General features: G+C 41.0%; 1 protein-coding gene across 13 annotated transcripts in view; it reads left to right on the top strand.

Moving 5' to 3' along the window:
- The window catches only part of LOC113100562 (microtubule associated serine/threonine kinase 2), a 135,917-nt gene that overhangs the window by 77,247 nt on the left and 41,942 nt on the right, over window positions 1–16,728 (top strand). For 6 of the 13 annotated variants that reach the window (XM_026265237.1, XM_026265241.1, XM_026265239.1 and 3 more), the window contains one exon: window positions 2,956–3,123. The exons of 4 other annotated variants lie outside the window; for them this stretch is intronic. In XM_026265237.1, the coding sequence (XP_026121022.1) occupies window positions 2,956–3,123 (168 nt within the window). Of the gene's footprint in view, window positions 1–79; window positions 1,020–2,955; window positions 3,124–5,041; window positions 7,331–9,976; window positions 10,997–16,728 lie in introns of those variants that run through there. 3 more of the 13 variants (XM_026265264.1, XM_026265280.1, XM_026265270.1) reach the window with 3 other exon arrangements.

Genomic DNA, 16,728 nt, shown 5'->3' with positions numbered 1-16,728 from the left:
AAAAAAAAACATGAATAATTATTATATAAAAAAACTATTATAATTAACATTAATTATAAACACTGCTAAATCTAATCTTAAGCAAATCTCAAACTGAATATCGATTTTTCGTATTGAATGTAATAATGTTGTGATGGAGGGAAATTAGTGTAAAAGTTAATCATGACAGACTTTCATTTAGATAAACTGCCCTTCAAAAGAGCTGTAGCTCTTGTCTCAGTGTAATTGTATTAGGCTTTTTTCTTGCAGCAGTGTGTGTTGAACTGATCAGGCTTAAAGTTAGTGTCTGTGTTCGATCCTGCCTATTGTCTCCTTGGGGCTACATTTAGCCGAAAACATTCACCTGGGAACTGTGGATAGGACACTGATATTCTTTTGGTTCCCAGAACTGTGTGTACAGAGATGGGCCGGTGTGAGGTAGGGGCAACAGCTGCACCTCCCCCAGGGTCTTGTGATATCATGAGAATGCCCTCTCCCTCATTACTCTGTGTGTTTGTGTGTCTCTGACTGTCTTGCCAACATTTAGTCAAGTTAAGAGCAGAGTGAAGCTTCTAATTTGCCTTTAATTTTGATCGTCATGCTCTTCTCGCTCTCTTTTCGTGTTGTGGTACTTCACAGCCCTCTGACAGACAGAACGCTTCTGGATATAGCTTTTAGAGGATTGTCGTTTAACAACAGATGCTGCCATGACCTCAGTTCACAAAGAAGTTGATATTTGCTCTAGCTGTGGACAAGCTGAGACTTGAATGCACATCGTGATCAGACTGTTGATGGATCTGATGAAGATTAAGGAAGTATGGCTGGAATTGCTGAAACTTTCACAATCAGAGTTTTGTAGTTTTTGTAGTTTGGTAGCAGGCTTTAACAGTACGCAATGTAGTGCTTTTTCAACTATTATAAACCTGTCGCTGGAAACACTTTCCAGTTTCACTTCTGAGTAAAAGACTTTATCCAGCTGTTATACTCATGAACATGAAGAAAAGAAAGGAAAGACTTGGAGCCCCCAACCTGCGCTTACAGTAAGAGTTGATTTAGATCTTGTGATAGGGCTGCACAATTTGAGGGGGGAGGGGGGGGGGGGGAATAATTGCGATTTTTTTCTGATAACAAAATAAGAAAACAAATAAAACAACCTCAATGTTTGTTAAGCTTGTTTGTTGGGCAGCACAAGTTAACAAACAAAATTAGTATTTATATTTTTGAATATAATATTTTTTTTTGTTTGATTCATTCACTGTAAAAAAAGAAAGTTACAATAATATTATATTAAATTACTAAGATGATAGTAATAATAATTTAAAGGTACATCTGTGAAAATACACTACTAATATTTATTATATAATATACTATATTTCTTTAAATTTTCTTTTTATGACAGTAGCTGGTTTATAAGCACTTCTAATTACATGTATGGAAAGCATTTAATAAGCGACCCAAACTCAGAGCAGATTAGTTCATGTTATTCATGTTCATATTATTTACTGCAAACCAAGCCACTCTGAGACACTGAAAACACTGGGTCATGAGCTACTCACATGTAAAAGAATACAGTGCCTTGCATCACTTTGAGACACGCAGCACATATATTAACTTAATTAAATAAGCCCACAAATTTAGCTTGTGTTTGTTTACCGAACCTTAGTTCTTTCCTTATTCTTTGACTTTTAGTTGAGTCCAGCTAACTGTCACTCATTTTTTTAAATGCATGAACTTTATCCGTTGAGGTTTCTAAACATGACCACAGCATTAGCTTTACACAAACAGACCACAGACTCTGACCTTCTTGATGGTTAAGCACTGGGTTTTTCTCTTTCTCCCTCTCTCAGTCTGTCTGGGAACCCGATACCTGCTTTCCCCTCATGCCCTGAGTGGTGGCTGAATTTCTAGCTCTCCTGGTTGATTGACAGCCACAGTGTGTGGCTCAGTTTACAGCCTCCAAACACAACCCATCAGAACACCAGAAAGACTCAAGCAAAGGGAGGTCTTTACTCAGCAGAATATGTGTGTGTTTGTGCAAGATTTAGTCATGTCAAAGGCCAACTTGTGCCAGGTCAGCTTCTTTTACCCCCTTCACTCCACTCTGAGAGCACGTCTGTGTCTTGGCTGTCTGAAACAGCTCCCTGTTGCATGAAAACCAAGTTTAAGTCTAGCATGGTTGGTATACTTTTTATTCCAGATTGAGTTCTCCTTAGTATTTAGAACTTGGTTATTTTTTATCCTTTTAGTTATACAAGCCATTTGGGTCAGATCTGTGGCATGGTTGTACAAAGATCTGTTTCTAGATTCGATTCAGGGCCAGGTGAAGTCCCGGGTCCCATTCCCATTGTTTTTCCATTATTCCATGGTCTTTTCCAAAGAGTTGTGCTCTGTCTAGCTGTTCAAAGGGAAGAACACGTCTTGTTTGTTGAGTGTTATTTCTGCCCCAGAATAACACCTACAGGGTGAAGTGATTGAAAACAAGATCCTGTCCCCAGTCTTGGATGTCCCAATTTGAGGAAGTTTTGATGAAGGAGAATGGAGTCGTTCCTTTCTCTGCTTGAGAATGTTGCCTAAAGGGAACGGAGGTAGACCCTGACAGAACTGTCATCCTATCCTTGTGCCAGTCAGCTTTAGCTTGAGTGTGCATCTGCAGAACTGCTGAAACAGCCTGTCAGCAGCATCTCTCAGGAATACCAGGGCAGCTTAAAACAGGATCTTGTTTGACCACATGTCTTCTTCGAGTCTGTAGACATGGAACTGAGAGGTAGGAAGAGTTTAATTCACACTGTGTTTGAAGTGTGGACATACACCGAGTCAGTGACAGTGTGATGTCAAGCCTTTGCCTTGGTCATGTTTATGAACTGCTGTAGGTTTTCCTACCTTTCCTTGCCCTTCATAAGGACAAACATTCTTTTCTTTATTTTTTTACCCACTCACATTACTCCTTGCTCTCCTCTCTTGCCGTATTCACTTAAGAATCTGGCCAACTGCTCAGTACCGTTGTCATGGCAACAGCAGCCTCCTCCAGCATCTCCTCTCTCCTACCACCTCCCCTTCTGCTCTCATCTTCCCGTCCCCGGGTGGACCCGAGGGGCCTGCGTCTGCCCCTGTCCTTGCCCCCAGCGCCAATCCCTTCTTGTGGAGGTAAGGTTATGATGTTAGAGTGCTCTTGCAATTGCTTCTGGTCCAACCTACCTTTCAACAGCATGCTGGATAACTAGGCATTGTGCGGTTGCTGTTTCATCTAATCTGTTTTTCTAATGGGGTGATGGGGTTTAGTGGCTAGATGCTCATGGCGGGTAACTGAAGGCTACATTTACCTGCATTGTGCCTTCAGCACTGTGCCCTTGAGCAATGCACTTAACCCCAGGTTACTCGAGGGGATTGTTCATGTTATAAATATACTATGTCACTTTTGATTAAAGCGTAAAAGAGTTTTTCTGTGTTGACCCTTTTCACAAGATGCTTGATGACACGTTTCGGTGGTCATTAGCATCGTAAATTCTCATGTTTTCTTATATTTCGATTAAAAAATAAATAAATAATATATGCATGTATAACATACTTCGTATAATATCTCCTCTGCATAAAGAAAAAAAAAAAACTAATGCAAGTGAGTTTTTTTTTTTTTTTTTTTTGTGAAAACACTATCATGTAGTTTTTATTTTGCCATTTGAGCAAACGAGAATGCAAAAAAAAATATTTATTAATAACTGTAAGCTGATTATTCTGTTATGGCCAGTTTCTGCTACTATGGATAGATAAATATTTGCTTGTTAAAGGCACGATATGTAAGATTTTTGGATTGAAGTATCCCAAAATCACTAGAATGCTGCTACAGTATATATTTTGCTGACTTGTGTACTTTATCCCAAATGTTTTGAAGAATGTTTAAATCCAGAGATATGAATGTTTGAATCCTGCCAATGACTTTATACATCCTCGATTTTTCTGGTTTTACTTTGTTGAAAACATGGAAACACCAAAGACACTTTAGTATGTTATGCATTTTATTCGACAGGTGAAGAACGCACAGGGTAGCATTAAAACAGAACTTTTTAAACACTCAAGTGTATCTAGTATAAATCAGTGCTGTTTTACCCCACATACGCATGTAGCAGTCGACTGTGGCAGAATAAAAGCTCTGCTGCTATCGAGCCATGTATCGCGCTCGTCCTTCATCGGCAATCACTCCAGTGGCCTTGTTTTGCTTCCACAACTTTTAGCCCCACCAAGTGACCTTAACAAGTCTTTAATACATTAGCTTATCAATGAACATGATTTCTGCCTGAGTCCCGTCTGATTGTATCGGCTGTGGGGATGAAGACGACAACTCCCATGATTCCCCACCCAATCACAGCATTATCAAACGTCCAGTGTTAAGTTTCCACAGTCTGTGATGACTGAATTTCTGACCCAGAAATTTTGGAGCACTTCATGCTTCCTTCTGCTGACCAGTTTTTTGAAGATGCTGATTTCATTTTCCAGCAGGATTTGGCATCTGCCCACACTGCCAAAAGCACCAAAAGTTGGTTAAATGACTATGGTGTTGGTGTGCTTGACTGGCCAGCAAACTCACCAGACCTGAACTCCATTTGGGGTATTTGAGGAAAATGAGAAACGAGACCAAAAAATGCAGATGAGCTGAAGGCCACTGTCAAAGAAAGCCACCTCTTCCATACCACCTCAGCAGTGCCACAAACTGGATCACAACATGACATGCTGAATTGAGGCAGTAATTAAATAAAAGGAGCCCCTACCAAGTATCGAGTACATCTACAGTAAATGAACATACTTTCTAGAAGGCCAACAATTCACTAAAAATGTTTTTTTCTTTTTTTTTTATTGGTCTTATGAAATATTCTTATTTGTTGATATGGGACTTGGTGGGTTTTTGTTAAATGTGAGCCAAAATAATCACAATAAAAGAACTAAAGACTTAAACTGCTTCAGTCTGTGTGCATCACATTTATTTAATACACTAGTTTCACAATTTGAGTTGAATTACTGAAATCAATTTAAAACTTTTCCATGACATTCTAATTTATTGGGATACACCTGTACGTTTTTAAGAAACTGAAAAAAGCACAACTGTCAGGGCATGTCAAAACATCTTTGGGGCCAAAAACACCCTCAAAGATTCCTTGTGTTACTTTAGTGAAGAAGTCATAACATAACTTTATGGTTTTTACTTAGATTTTTTTTTTTGGATTTGAAAGTTTTGAATCTATTGTGCTACAGAGATAATAAAACTGCAACATTACATACATTAAATTTAACAAATAAAGCATGTAGATTTCTTTCATTGATGAAGCTGCCACGTCAGCGGCCTGTTCCGTAGGCTTGTTTTTTTTTTTTTTTTACTTGGCACCATGGGTAGAATAAAAAAGGCTATATCTGTTCATCAAAAATACAGTAAAAATACTGTGAAACAATGGAACAATGTGAAAGCTCCTTGCAGTCCTTTTTAATAAAAATATGAATTCCTTTATTGACTTTGAATGTTAATGTATTTTTTTTAGCATCATTGGCTAGTCTTATTGAGCAGATAATTTTGAGCAAATATATATTGCCACTAAGTTTTGATATGGTTTGCGAAAGCCTTGCTCATTAACACGTGAGTGTGTGTGTGTGTGTGTGTGTGTGTGTTTCTAATGCCTGTGGAGCAGAATGAGAGTGATTCTGCACTAATGAGCTGCTCTGGAATTTCAGAACACCATGTTCTGTCCCAATTGACTGTGTGTGTGTGTGTGTGTGTTCACCTTGATCCCTCACTGATCTCTTGTTTGATGACACAAATTGCTGAGCACAGTCTGCTCTCGGTCATTTTTAACTTGTGGGTTAAGAATATCTTCGTTCACAATGTAGCAAAACAATGTGTGCATGTTTTTTTGCATTGCAAGGTCACATTTTAGGATATTTTTTAGACAGCTCAATGTCTAAATCAGGATAAGTGTGGAAACTCTGAACTTCCATTCACATTCAGCAAAACTCGAGGAAATCATTACAGTCTTTGCTTTTTCATGCACAACTATTTTCTTGCCTCTTTTGCCCTGTCCATTCTCTATTGATCGTGATCACGATAATAGAAAATGTTCGAAATGATTTTCCTTTCCCTTGAAGCCTCATTTCCCCTGTGTATTGACTTGATGCTCCAGACATAATTTCCCATTTCTAAAAGATGTTATCGTATGAGTGGAAAGGCTGTGTTTTGCAGTTCCCCACAGGTTTAGACCTACAGAGAAGCTGCTGGAAATCAAGTCTTAAAACCTTTCAGAGCTCAACTCAACAGGACATCCAAGAGAGGGGCAGGGAACTGTTCCATAGGCGGTTGCTTATTTCATTTCTCCATCGCTGGTCTTTCCTCTTTCTACACACACACACTCGGTTTTCTTTTTCTCTTAATGTGAATGAAAGCTCCTTTTTGTTATATCTAGACTTACTGTTTCTCTCTTGTGATGCTCTTGTTCTGACCAACTGTACCCAAGATTAGCAAATGAAATTAACCCCAATTGACTTATGAGGTTCAATGGCTATATTCAGATAAAGCTCTATAAAGCAGCTCTGGAGAAACAGTTCAGAATCAGCTCAGTTCAGCTCTCATACAGTAGTGTACACGCAGTCAAATAATACTGCCAAATATTAAGTCCCCAACTAAGCAAGCCAAAAGGCGACAGTGGCAAGGAACCCAAACTCTATCAGTGACAGAAATGGAGAAAAAAAACATTCAGGGGGTCAGAACTCCACTGTTCCTCGTTGGGCATGTAATGGCATATAGAAACTAGAAACTCATACTATCTAGCTTCTTAATTGCCAATTCAGCAGCCTCTAGTGTGGCATAATGGACAAAATCATAGCATTTTGGTTTACCATTACTGTTGCACACCACTCGGCTCAAAATAACTTCCCCAAAGCACAAGAGAGTGTCGTATAGAACAAGGTCGTTGATGTCCAGTGCAAAACACTTTACAATTATGTTTTAAAAAAAGGAATTGTGTTGAGCCCACATGATACACATGGATTTGCTCTAGACCAGCGATTCTCAATTAGAGTCCTCCATGTGTAAATACTCTGTGCAGCACAAATCAGTGAATGAATGTTCCGAAGTATGGTAAACTTCAACAGATTTCCCCTGCTCAGGGAGTAGGGAGCAATAAACAATGGGAACACAGTTCATGCAGGGAGCTCACTTCTAACGAGCTGATTATCTGAATCAGGTGTGTTAGCAAAGAGAAACATGCAAAATATGCAGAGCAGTGGGGCGGAATGACTGGGATTGAGAACTGCTGCCCTAGACACACAAAACAGATCAGGTCCAAATGCGAGGAAGGTTGAAAGCAACACCTGTTCAGTAAGTAATGTAAGCGCAAATTACGCACAAACAAAGGGCCAGACTGGACTCTTTATTGAATATTAACCTGGCATGAACTGTTCATTTCGACTATCCTTTTGTCAGAAAGCTCTTGGTACATAGCAAAGCGCTGTGTAGAACTCACAATGGCTGAGCACAAATCAGATGAGTAAATAAATATTAACAGAAATAGTATTTCTGGATGAACATTAGCCAGGTATTTTACTTATTCACTTTTATTTTGGTTAATTAAACGTTGATTGCTAGAAAATGCATTTAAGACTAGGGTTGCAAAACCTTAAAAAAAGTAAAAAAAAAAAAAAAAAAATATATATATATATATATATATATATATAGTCTGTACTTAATTTGAGATTCTAAGATTGATAATTAAGAGTCTCTGAAGGTCTAGTAATTTTATTTCAATTACCATTTCTGAGGGGAATGAAAAGGAGTTTTTGTTGTGATTTAATGGAAGTAGCGACAGATCTTTTCTGTCTTTATTGTGATTGCCAGCTTAAAGCTACTTGCAAGAAATAGGGTGGGGGGAACTTTGATTCTTAGATGCATCACGAAGTGGAATGTGGACTATTCTGAATCAATTCACAAATGTAAAAAAAAAAAAAAAAAAAAAAAAAAAAGCATTTTTTATTTCTGAATGTAAATTGATAATGTGATGTTGATGGAACACAAAAGGTGCAACTGTAGCGCCCGGACAGTCTGTGGCATGCACATTACAGATGTATGATGGCAGCGCATGAAATCAGACTGGCATGGTTTCATTAAAAGCTAGCATATGGAAGCATTTTAAATAGTTCTATTGTATAAAAAATATATTTATTAATATAAATATTTTACTAATATTCCTTGTAGTCTCTTAATTAATAACAGTGATTAATAAAGCTATTTGAACAATAATAATTATTAATTATCAAGGGTGTAACTAGATATGTCTATTATTTTGCTACAGGCACATAATTAATTTCACGTTGGTTCTTTAACCTTGTTGTTGACTTGTCAAGTCACTTCCATTAGTTTTATTAATAAAAGTAATTAATAAAATTCATTAGGGGTTTTTATGCAGACTACTGTAAATGACGGGTGAAATCTGTCAAAAGAGAGAAGCCTGTCCTTTTACGGGAAGATCAAGTTGACATTTTGATAAAAAATTATGGTTAAAAATAAGTAAAAAAAATAAATAAAAAAAAATAAAAATAATAAATTAAGGTGCATTCAGACAGTCATTTCCATCATGCTGACTTTAAGCATTTAAATTTTTTTTAGCATTAATCTGCTTTTGTTTACAGGTCTTGCACCAGTACTGAAAATGCAAATGTTACATTTATGAATTTCATACTGGTTTTATCCATTATTTGTTTGATTGAATTATTCATTTTTGGTATAGGCATAATTTGTTATATAATAAAACTAAAACGTAAATAAAATGTATATATTTTTTTATTTGACTTGTTAACCTGCACCTGGACGCTGATGCACTGAACGCTCTTTATTGCATACTTCGGTGTTTACTGAGTAGATTAAATGAAACGGGACAAAATACATCAACACAAACTATACCATAATGAAGTTCTAAGCCTCTCATCGGCGACAGATCACTGTTTTTCAATGGAAAGCTTATAAGGAATGTATTTGCTAAATTTGTGGAAGCAGTATACATCAGAACATGCATATTAAAAACACAGTACGTAACCGATTCATCGCAATAACGAGTCATAAACACATCCACAGCTGTAAATCCCAGTTTAGTTAGAAAGGTAATGGTCCACTGAACGACCATAGAGCCCATACAGCACGTTTAGTCAAACAAAGAAATAATGTTATAATATTGATGGTAATTCCTTTGTCACAGTAGTAAAAAACATCGTTTTGTAGCATGCAGTGTCACTAAGAGGATGAGACCATCCAAAAAAAAAAAAAAAACAAGTCAAAGCTAAGCGGAATATAGTTTATTTGAATTATGGCGCTCTCTCGTGGCAGCTTGTGATGCATTCTGTGACGTACCAGTCATCTGATGGGGGCGTGACTTAGTAATCGTCTATTTTGCACAAATAATATAATCTTTCTCTCTTATTTTCTTTTTCAACATTTTTAATGTAAGCATGTGTTTTTTTTTATGAGGAATGTGGCTGTATCTGCATTATTACCATCTCTATGAACGCACACCATTGTGTGATTACTGTGTGTATGACAGCTATCAGTGTAAAATTGTGTGTGTAGCACACTGAAGTTTTACAATTGAGCTATTACAATTTTAAGTTAGGTAGGTCGTTTTCAGCTGCGAGTCCCATAATGCGGGGTGCTGGTTAACAGGTCAAAGAGTTGCCATTCCTCTGATTGGGTCAATATTGGGCATCAATAACATAAGGGCTATCATCCAAATTGAAGTGCATAAACATTTTATATTTCATTCATTCCTTCATTCCTTTATTCATCAGACTGCTATGGAAACACTGTAGGAATGCTTCTTACTTGACTTCACCTCTCATTAACTGCATTTTTGGCCAATGACAATACAATGAGCTCAAGGGAGGCCAAAGAGGTGTAGCCTTCCTCTGAACCTTAATCATTTGTTGTCATGGTTGGACTGTTGTTTTAGCAAAATGAGTGTTTCAATTTATGTTTTGCAAAATGTAGTTTTATTTATTTATTCATTCATTTATTTATTTATATATTTTTATTTTATGTATTTTTTATTTTTTTATTTTTTTGCTGAAGCCAAATAAACCCTTGCTTCCACAGAGAAATCACAGTCAAAAATACAATGTCAGCTGTGTTGCCTGCTGTGATGTTTGTTTGGTGTGTATGGATGTGTGCTGTATTGGGTGGAGGTGTTTTCTCTCTGTTTGTTTTTTGATGTGTCTGAAGCGACTGAGCCCATGGTGTCGTTAGCTCAAGGTGACACTGTGCTGCCATTCCTGCCTGCATCTACCCCTGCTGCAAAACTGCTCTCACGCACACAGACACACAATTCACTTTTTTTCTTCTTCTTCAGTTGAGTCCTTTGACCTGATTGACTAATGATGAAACAGAACTGTGGACTACACAGAAAAAATCTCTCTTATTCTTGTGCTATTTGTCTGAATAATCCTGTGTGTGTGTGTGTGTATGTGTATGTGTATGTGTGTGTGTGTGTGTGTGTGTGTGTGTGTGTGTGTGTGAGTGTGGACTTTAATCTCCTGTCATTCTGTCACTTTCTCCAGGGACGCTTTACTGAATACTGAAAAATCCAGCCATTTCTGTTTGACAGATAAAATATATCACTATTTCCCACAATTTGTTTTGTTTTACTAACAGCCTCCGACTCTTGCAGTCTATTTTAGATGTTGTATTACTGCCTGCATCTCACATGCACTGCTGTGTTTTTGAGTTAGAGAGAGAGAGAGAGAAATAGAGGAGGGAGGGTGTAGAGGAGAGAGAAAAAGCACATGCCAGCATCTCACGATAGCTGTAGTAGTGTCACAGGTTGGTGCTATCAGAGAGGAAACACGCTCATTTAGCCAGCTGTTCTTCCTTCTCCGGCGCTTTATCGCAATTGATCTCTGGATGACAGCCATGTAAGTGAACCGATATCATGTCTGATTCCTTCTGGACCGTTCTCTCCAATTTCTCCCTGCCAGAGAGAAGCATGCTCCGCCGATCCAAGAGGTACAGCTATCCATTTTCATCTCTTGTTTTCTTTTCCGTCTTTTCTTGATAGTCAGGTAACTTGTTTTTTGTTTGTTTATCATATGAGCTGTAATCGATTACATGCTGCATGCTATCCTGAGGTTTTGCTTATGTTGGTGTGCTCTGTGAATTTCCTCCCTCTTTTTTTTCTTTCTTTTTGTTGGATTTCAGTGGTCAAGCTCATTTCAGACCCTTCACATGCACATTGCAATGTGTTCCTTCCTCTTGGTCAGTGTGCGTAAAAGTAACGACCGCCCTTCTGCCTGGAGTGCAAATGATGACATGGCCATGATGTTTGTGAGTGGACCTTGCCGAAATGAACTTGCACGCGGATGTGCTCAAATGTGCAGTTGTGTTAGACAGAGATCATCTATAGTTGCTTTCCCTCCCTCCCTGCTTGTGTTCTTCCTGTCTTCCTGTAGCTTGGAGAGACAGATGAGGGGAGGGCACAGTGCTTGCATAGCAACAGAGCTGAGACTTTTGTGGAGTGATCTGTCTCTTTCCACTGCACGTCTATCTCTGTAGTGTCATTATCACAGTGATGTTAAATGTCTGAATCATTCAGTGGCCGTGACGTTGGTGCAGTGCACAGTCTGTTGTTGAAGTCATAATTTAGAAATAGCCTTTTGTGAATCATGAATGAAAGCAAGAATGAGAATTGTGTGTCTTGAAGGAGAGGTGTACGGTTACTTTTCTAAATGATCAGAATTTTGTTTTATGGACAAATGATTTTAACAAAATCACGTATGTTCGCTGTGTACACTATCATATTTTATCGCATATACCTTTATTCAAAAAGGATACATTTATTTCATCAGAAGTATGATTTCTGTTTCAAATAAATATTAAGCAGCACAACTGTTTTTAACACTGATAATAATAAGAAATGTTCTTGAGCACCAACTCAGGATATAAAAAAATTGCTTCTGAAGGATCATGAGTCACTGAAGACTGGAGTAATAACTTTAATTTGCATTAATATTTCACAGTGATACAGTTTTATTTAGTTATCAAATAAATGCAACCTTAATGAACATAAGAGACTTATTTTTAAATCATTAAAAGACTTAGTGTATTTTGTCTGGCTATTAGTGATCATTTCCATAATAGATTAGAATTCAGAAGTTCCTAATTCAGTTTAGGTTCTGTCATCAGGCCTGTTTCAGTTGTCTTTATAGCAGTGTTTGGCTTCTTGAGGCATACAATAATTTTCTCCGTCCAGGTACCCTGACCCCCGTCCCTATGATAACCTGCTGCCCTTTCTGAGAAGATGATAACTCTGTGTTGTTAATATAATGTGGATGCGTTTGTGTTGAGGGGGTTTGTGCCTTCTATGAACACATCGCTTGTAGCAGACACCATCAGACTGAGCTGGGCCTGCCTACACACACACACACACACACACACACACGAACCAGTTAGGGTTGTCATCATAACAGCATTGTTTCATTTGAGTCAATCATTTTTGTGAGTCATGTTTTTCAAGTATTTCAATAGTAAAAAATGTATGCAAATAATTATAAATTAGTCACACTATTGTAATAATTGTAAACAAATTATCAACATTTTTTAAATCAGTATTGTTTTAGTTGTATGTGATTATGGTATTTATTAATATATTGCGGTCTTTATTTATTTATTTTTAAAAATATTAATTAATAATATTAAATATTTAAATAATTAATATTAATGATCCTACAGAGGAGTTTGGAAAAGGGATGGATTTTAAATTTAGTTTTAGTAATTTTGTTTGTTTTTGTCATTTATGTATAGATTTTTTCTAATTTGCTTTAAGTTATTTACATTTTTTGCAGTTTTAATTTAATTTAATTTGAGTAGTTTTTTTTATTTAACATTTATATTTAAATTTTTGTAGGACGGGCCCTTTTTATTTTATTTTATATTTTTTCAATGAAATATATTTTTAACAGTTCTAATTTTGGTGTGTGTGAAGCTGTTATAACTGACCAGTCTCCTCTTCCTCTGTCCCCTGGGTGTTGCAGAACTAGCTGCAGTCTGACACCTCGCTTGTCAACTTGCATCAACTTACATGACTCCACTATAGAATTTCCCAGCGGTATCTGTCACGGTAGGGTTTAGGAGAAACACAAAGAGAGGGTTGGATCCAAATGCAGGTAAGGGTTTTATTGAAACAGAAGGGTAAATACAAAATAAACAGTCATGAGAGACAAACAAAACCAAAAGAGGGAACCGGATGAAACGGGGAACTCGGAAGAACGAGAAGGTAGAGGAAATCTTGGGGAACGAGAGCATGAGACACATAGGGTAAGGACTCCATAAAGACGACAGAGAAAGACAGCTCTATATAGGGAGACTAATGACTAAGGATAGTCAACACCTGTGCGATTTAATTGGAGTGCAATTACTGTGACGACATGACCAGACAAGCGGAATTAAAGTGCCTATGGTGAAGTGCCTAAGGAGAAGTGCGCTCACTAGGGGACACCCAGGAAACAGAGACTGATAGCGTGACATTACCCCCTCCCCTACGGAGCAGCTACCAGATGCTCCACCTGAAACCCCGGAAAACCCAACAGAAAAAGAGGTAGGAGGGAGGTGAAGCGGAGGCGGACTAGGGGGAGGGACGGAGGGTCAGAAAACAGAGACAAACAACCAGGTGGAATGGAGAGACAGAGACAAAGACAGGACAACCAGGTAAAATGGAAGAAAAGAGACGGAACAACTAGACGTGATGGAAAGGTAGAGACAGGAAGGTGTAACACAAAACAAGGAGTCCAGGAGGGTGGTGGACCGGCGGAAGGAAAGAGGGGAGGGACGGAGGGCCAGGTCCAACGGAGGAAAATAGAAAAAACAAAAAACAAATGAAAAACAAAAACATTGGTAAATGGAGGACATTAGGTGATGCCCACCCGGGCGGAACAGAGGGCCATCACCCCCATGTGGTCAAAGCAGAAGCCCCCCCAGGGCGGAGCGGAAGGCCACCACCTCCACGTGGTCGCGGCCGAAGTCCCCCAGGGCGGAGCGGATGACCACCACGTCCTCTTGGTCACCGCCGGAGTCCCCCAGGGCGGAGCGGATGACCACCACGTCCTTTTGGTCACCGCCGGAGTCCCCCAGGGCGGAGCGGATGACCACCACGTCCTCTTGGTCACCGCCGGAGTCCCCCAGGGCGGAGCGGATGACCACCACGTCCTCATGGTCACCGTCGGAGTCCCCCAGGGCGAAGTGGTCTCGGGCACTGTATCGGGAACGGCCTCCGGCACCGCATCGGGAAAGGTTTCGGGCCCCGCCTCGGTCTCCGGAACCGCAACGGACTCCGCCTCAGCTTCGGGCCCCGCCTCGGCCTCCGGAAAAGCATCGGACACCGCCTCGGCCTTGGGCACCGCCTCGGCCTCCGGAACAGCATCGGGCACCGCCTCGGGCACCGCCTCGGCATCGGCCTCTGGAACGGCCTCGGGCACCGCCTCGGCCTCGGGAACAGCATCGGCCTCCGGAACAGCATCGGGCACCGCCTCGGGCACCGCCTCGGCATCGGCCTCTGGAACGGCCTCGGGCACCGCCTCGGCATCGGCCTCTGGAACGGCCTCGGGCACCGCCTCGGCCTCGGGAACAGCATCGGCCTCGGGAACAGCATCGGGCTCCGCCTCGGCATCGGGCACCGCATCGGCCTCTGGAACGGCATCGGGCACCGCCTCGGCATCGGGCACCGCCTCGGCATCGGGCACCGCCTCGGCATCGGGCACCGCCTCGGCATCGGCCTCTGGAACAGCCTCGGGCACCGCCTCGGGAACAGCATCGGCCTCTGGAACAGCATCGGGCTCCGCCTCGGCATCGGGCACCGCATCGGCCTCTGGAACAGCATCGGGCACCGCCTCGGCATTGGGCACCACCTCGGCATTGGGCACCGCCTCGGGCACCGCCTCGGGAACTGCATCGGGCTCCGCCTCGGGAACTGCATCGGGCTCCGCCTCGGGAACTGCATCGGGCTCCGCCTCGGGAACTGCATCGGGCTCCGCCTCGGGAACAGCCTCGGCCTCTGGGACTTTCTCCAGGCCTTGAGGGACGGTCGACGCCTGTCTCCTCCTCCTCCGTCCTCCACGATGGCGAGTCGGCGGCACCTTGTCTGGAGACTCAGGCGTTGAGTCGTCCATCTTAAGCTGTGGCTCTGGGCTGGCGACAATCCTGTGCTGTGGTGTTAGGCTGGCGGCCATCTTGTGCTGTGGCGCTGGGCTGGCGGCCATCTTGTGCTGTGGCGCTGGGCTGGCGGCCATCTTGTGCGGTGGCGCTGGGCAGGTGGCAGTCTTGTCTGGAACTTCTGGTGTGGTTGTTGCATCCCACTGAGCACGATGGTGCAGGTATTTGGTAAACCCCCAAAAGTCCAGGATCTCTAACCCCTTCATCTCCCATTGAGGTAAAGGATCATCCAGGCAATTATTAAACAAATCTTTAAGTGCTGCATCATTGTAACCTAACCCGACTGCCAAAGTCCAAAACAATTGCGCCAGGCCACCCACCTCGCTTCCCTTTTGATGAAGGGTGGTTAAGTTCCGGAATCTCCTCCTCCGTTCCTCCATGGTGGCTGGGGAACAGATTCGAAATCTCACACCGCTGGATCTAGGCATGATGGAGTCCTTCTGTCACGGTAGGGTTTAGGAGAAACACAAAGAGAGGGTTGGATCCAAATGCAGGTAAGGGTTTTATTGAAACAGAAGGGTAAATACAAAATAAACAGTCATGAGAGACAAACAAAACCAAAAGAGGGAACCGGATGAAACGGGGAACTCGGAAGAACGAGAAGGTAGAGGAAATCTTGGGGAACGAGAGCATGAGACACATAGGGTAAGGACTCCATAAAGACGACAGAGAAAGACAGCTCTATATAGGGAGACTAATGACTAAGGATAGTCAACACCTGTGCGATTTAATTGGAGTGCAATTACTGTGACGACATGACCAGACAAGCGGAATTAAAGTGCCTATGGTGAAGTGCCTAAGGAGAAGTGCGCTCACTAGGGGACACCCAGGAAACAGAGACTGATAGCGTGACAGTATCATGTCTTGATGTGATCTGTGTAACATGTTACAAAGTGTACAGTAAATGTAAAGGAATGTAAAGCTGAGCAAAATGGACTCGCTGCCTCTCAACAGTAGCTTTTTAAGCCCATGCGATGCTGTTACTGCGGGGTATAATAATAACTAAAGACCATTTATCTCCCTTTACGCTTTCTTCTTTTCTTTCTATTTTTCTATATCTTCATCTGTGGCCTCCCTGTCTGCCTCTATCGTTCAGCCTCCCTTCAGTATTCTCATTATAGTCCCTCCCCATGACACTTCAGTCTGTGTGCGCGTGCAAAAAGCCTTTGAGTCTCTCATGAAACATTCAGCAGAACCAATTTCATATCGTTCAGACTGTTAAATTGTCCTCTTCCTTGAAGATACAGAATGTGCGATTGATTTCTCTCTTTTTCTCTTTCATCTTTTCCTGCACTTAATAACCACGTAGCCTGTGGAAAGCTTTCTTAAGTACATCTGAGCAGGTCTCAGTCATTGATTCATTGTATTTCAGACAGGGGTTGTTGGTTGTTTGGATCTTAATTACCCACATAGGAATGCCACAGGCAACATAATAACTATACGTGTGGCAGCTTTGGGCGACCGTATTCCAGACTTTCCAGAAGAAAATGAGTCTAATTTGAAACAAAAATGACACAATACTGATAGTACCTTGA

This window comes from Carassius auratus, chromosome 6, assembly GCF_003368295.1.
Source record: "Carassius auratus strain Wakin chromosome 6, ASM336829v1, whole genome shotgun sequence".
In the NCBI taxonomy this organism is placed as follows: Eukaryota; Metazoa; Chordata; class Actinopteri; order Cypriniformes; family Cyprinidae; genus Carassius; species Carassius auratus.
The sequence above is the reverse complement of the archived record's forward strand: the minus strand, read 5'-3'. Positions and strand labels throughout refer to the sequence as shown.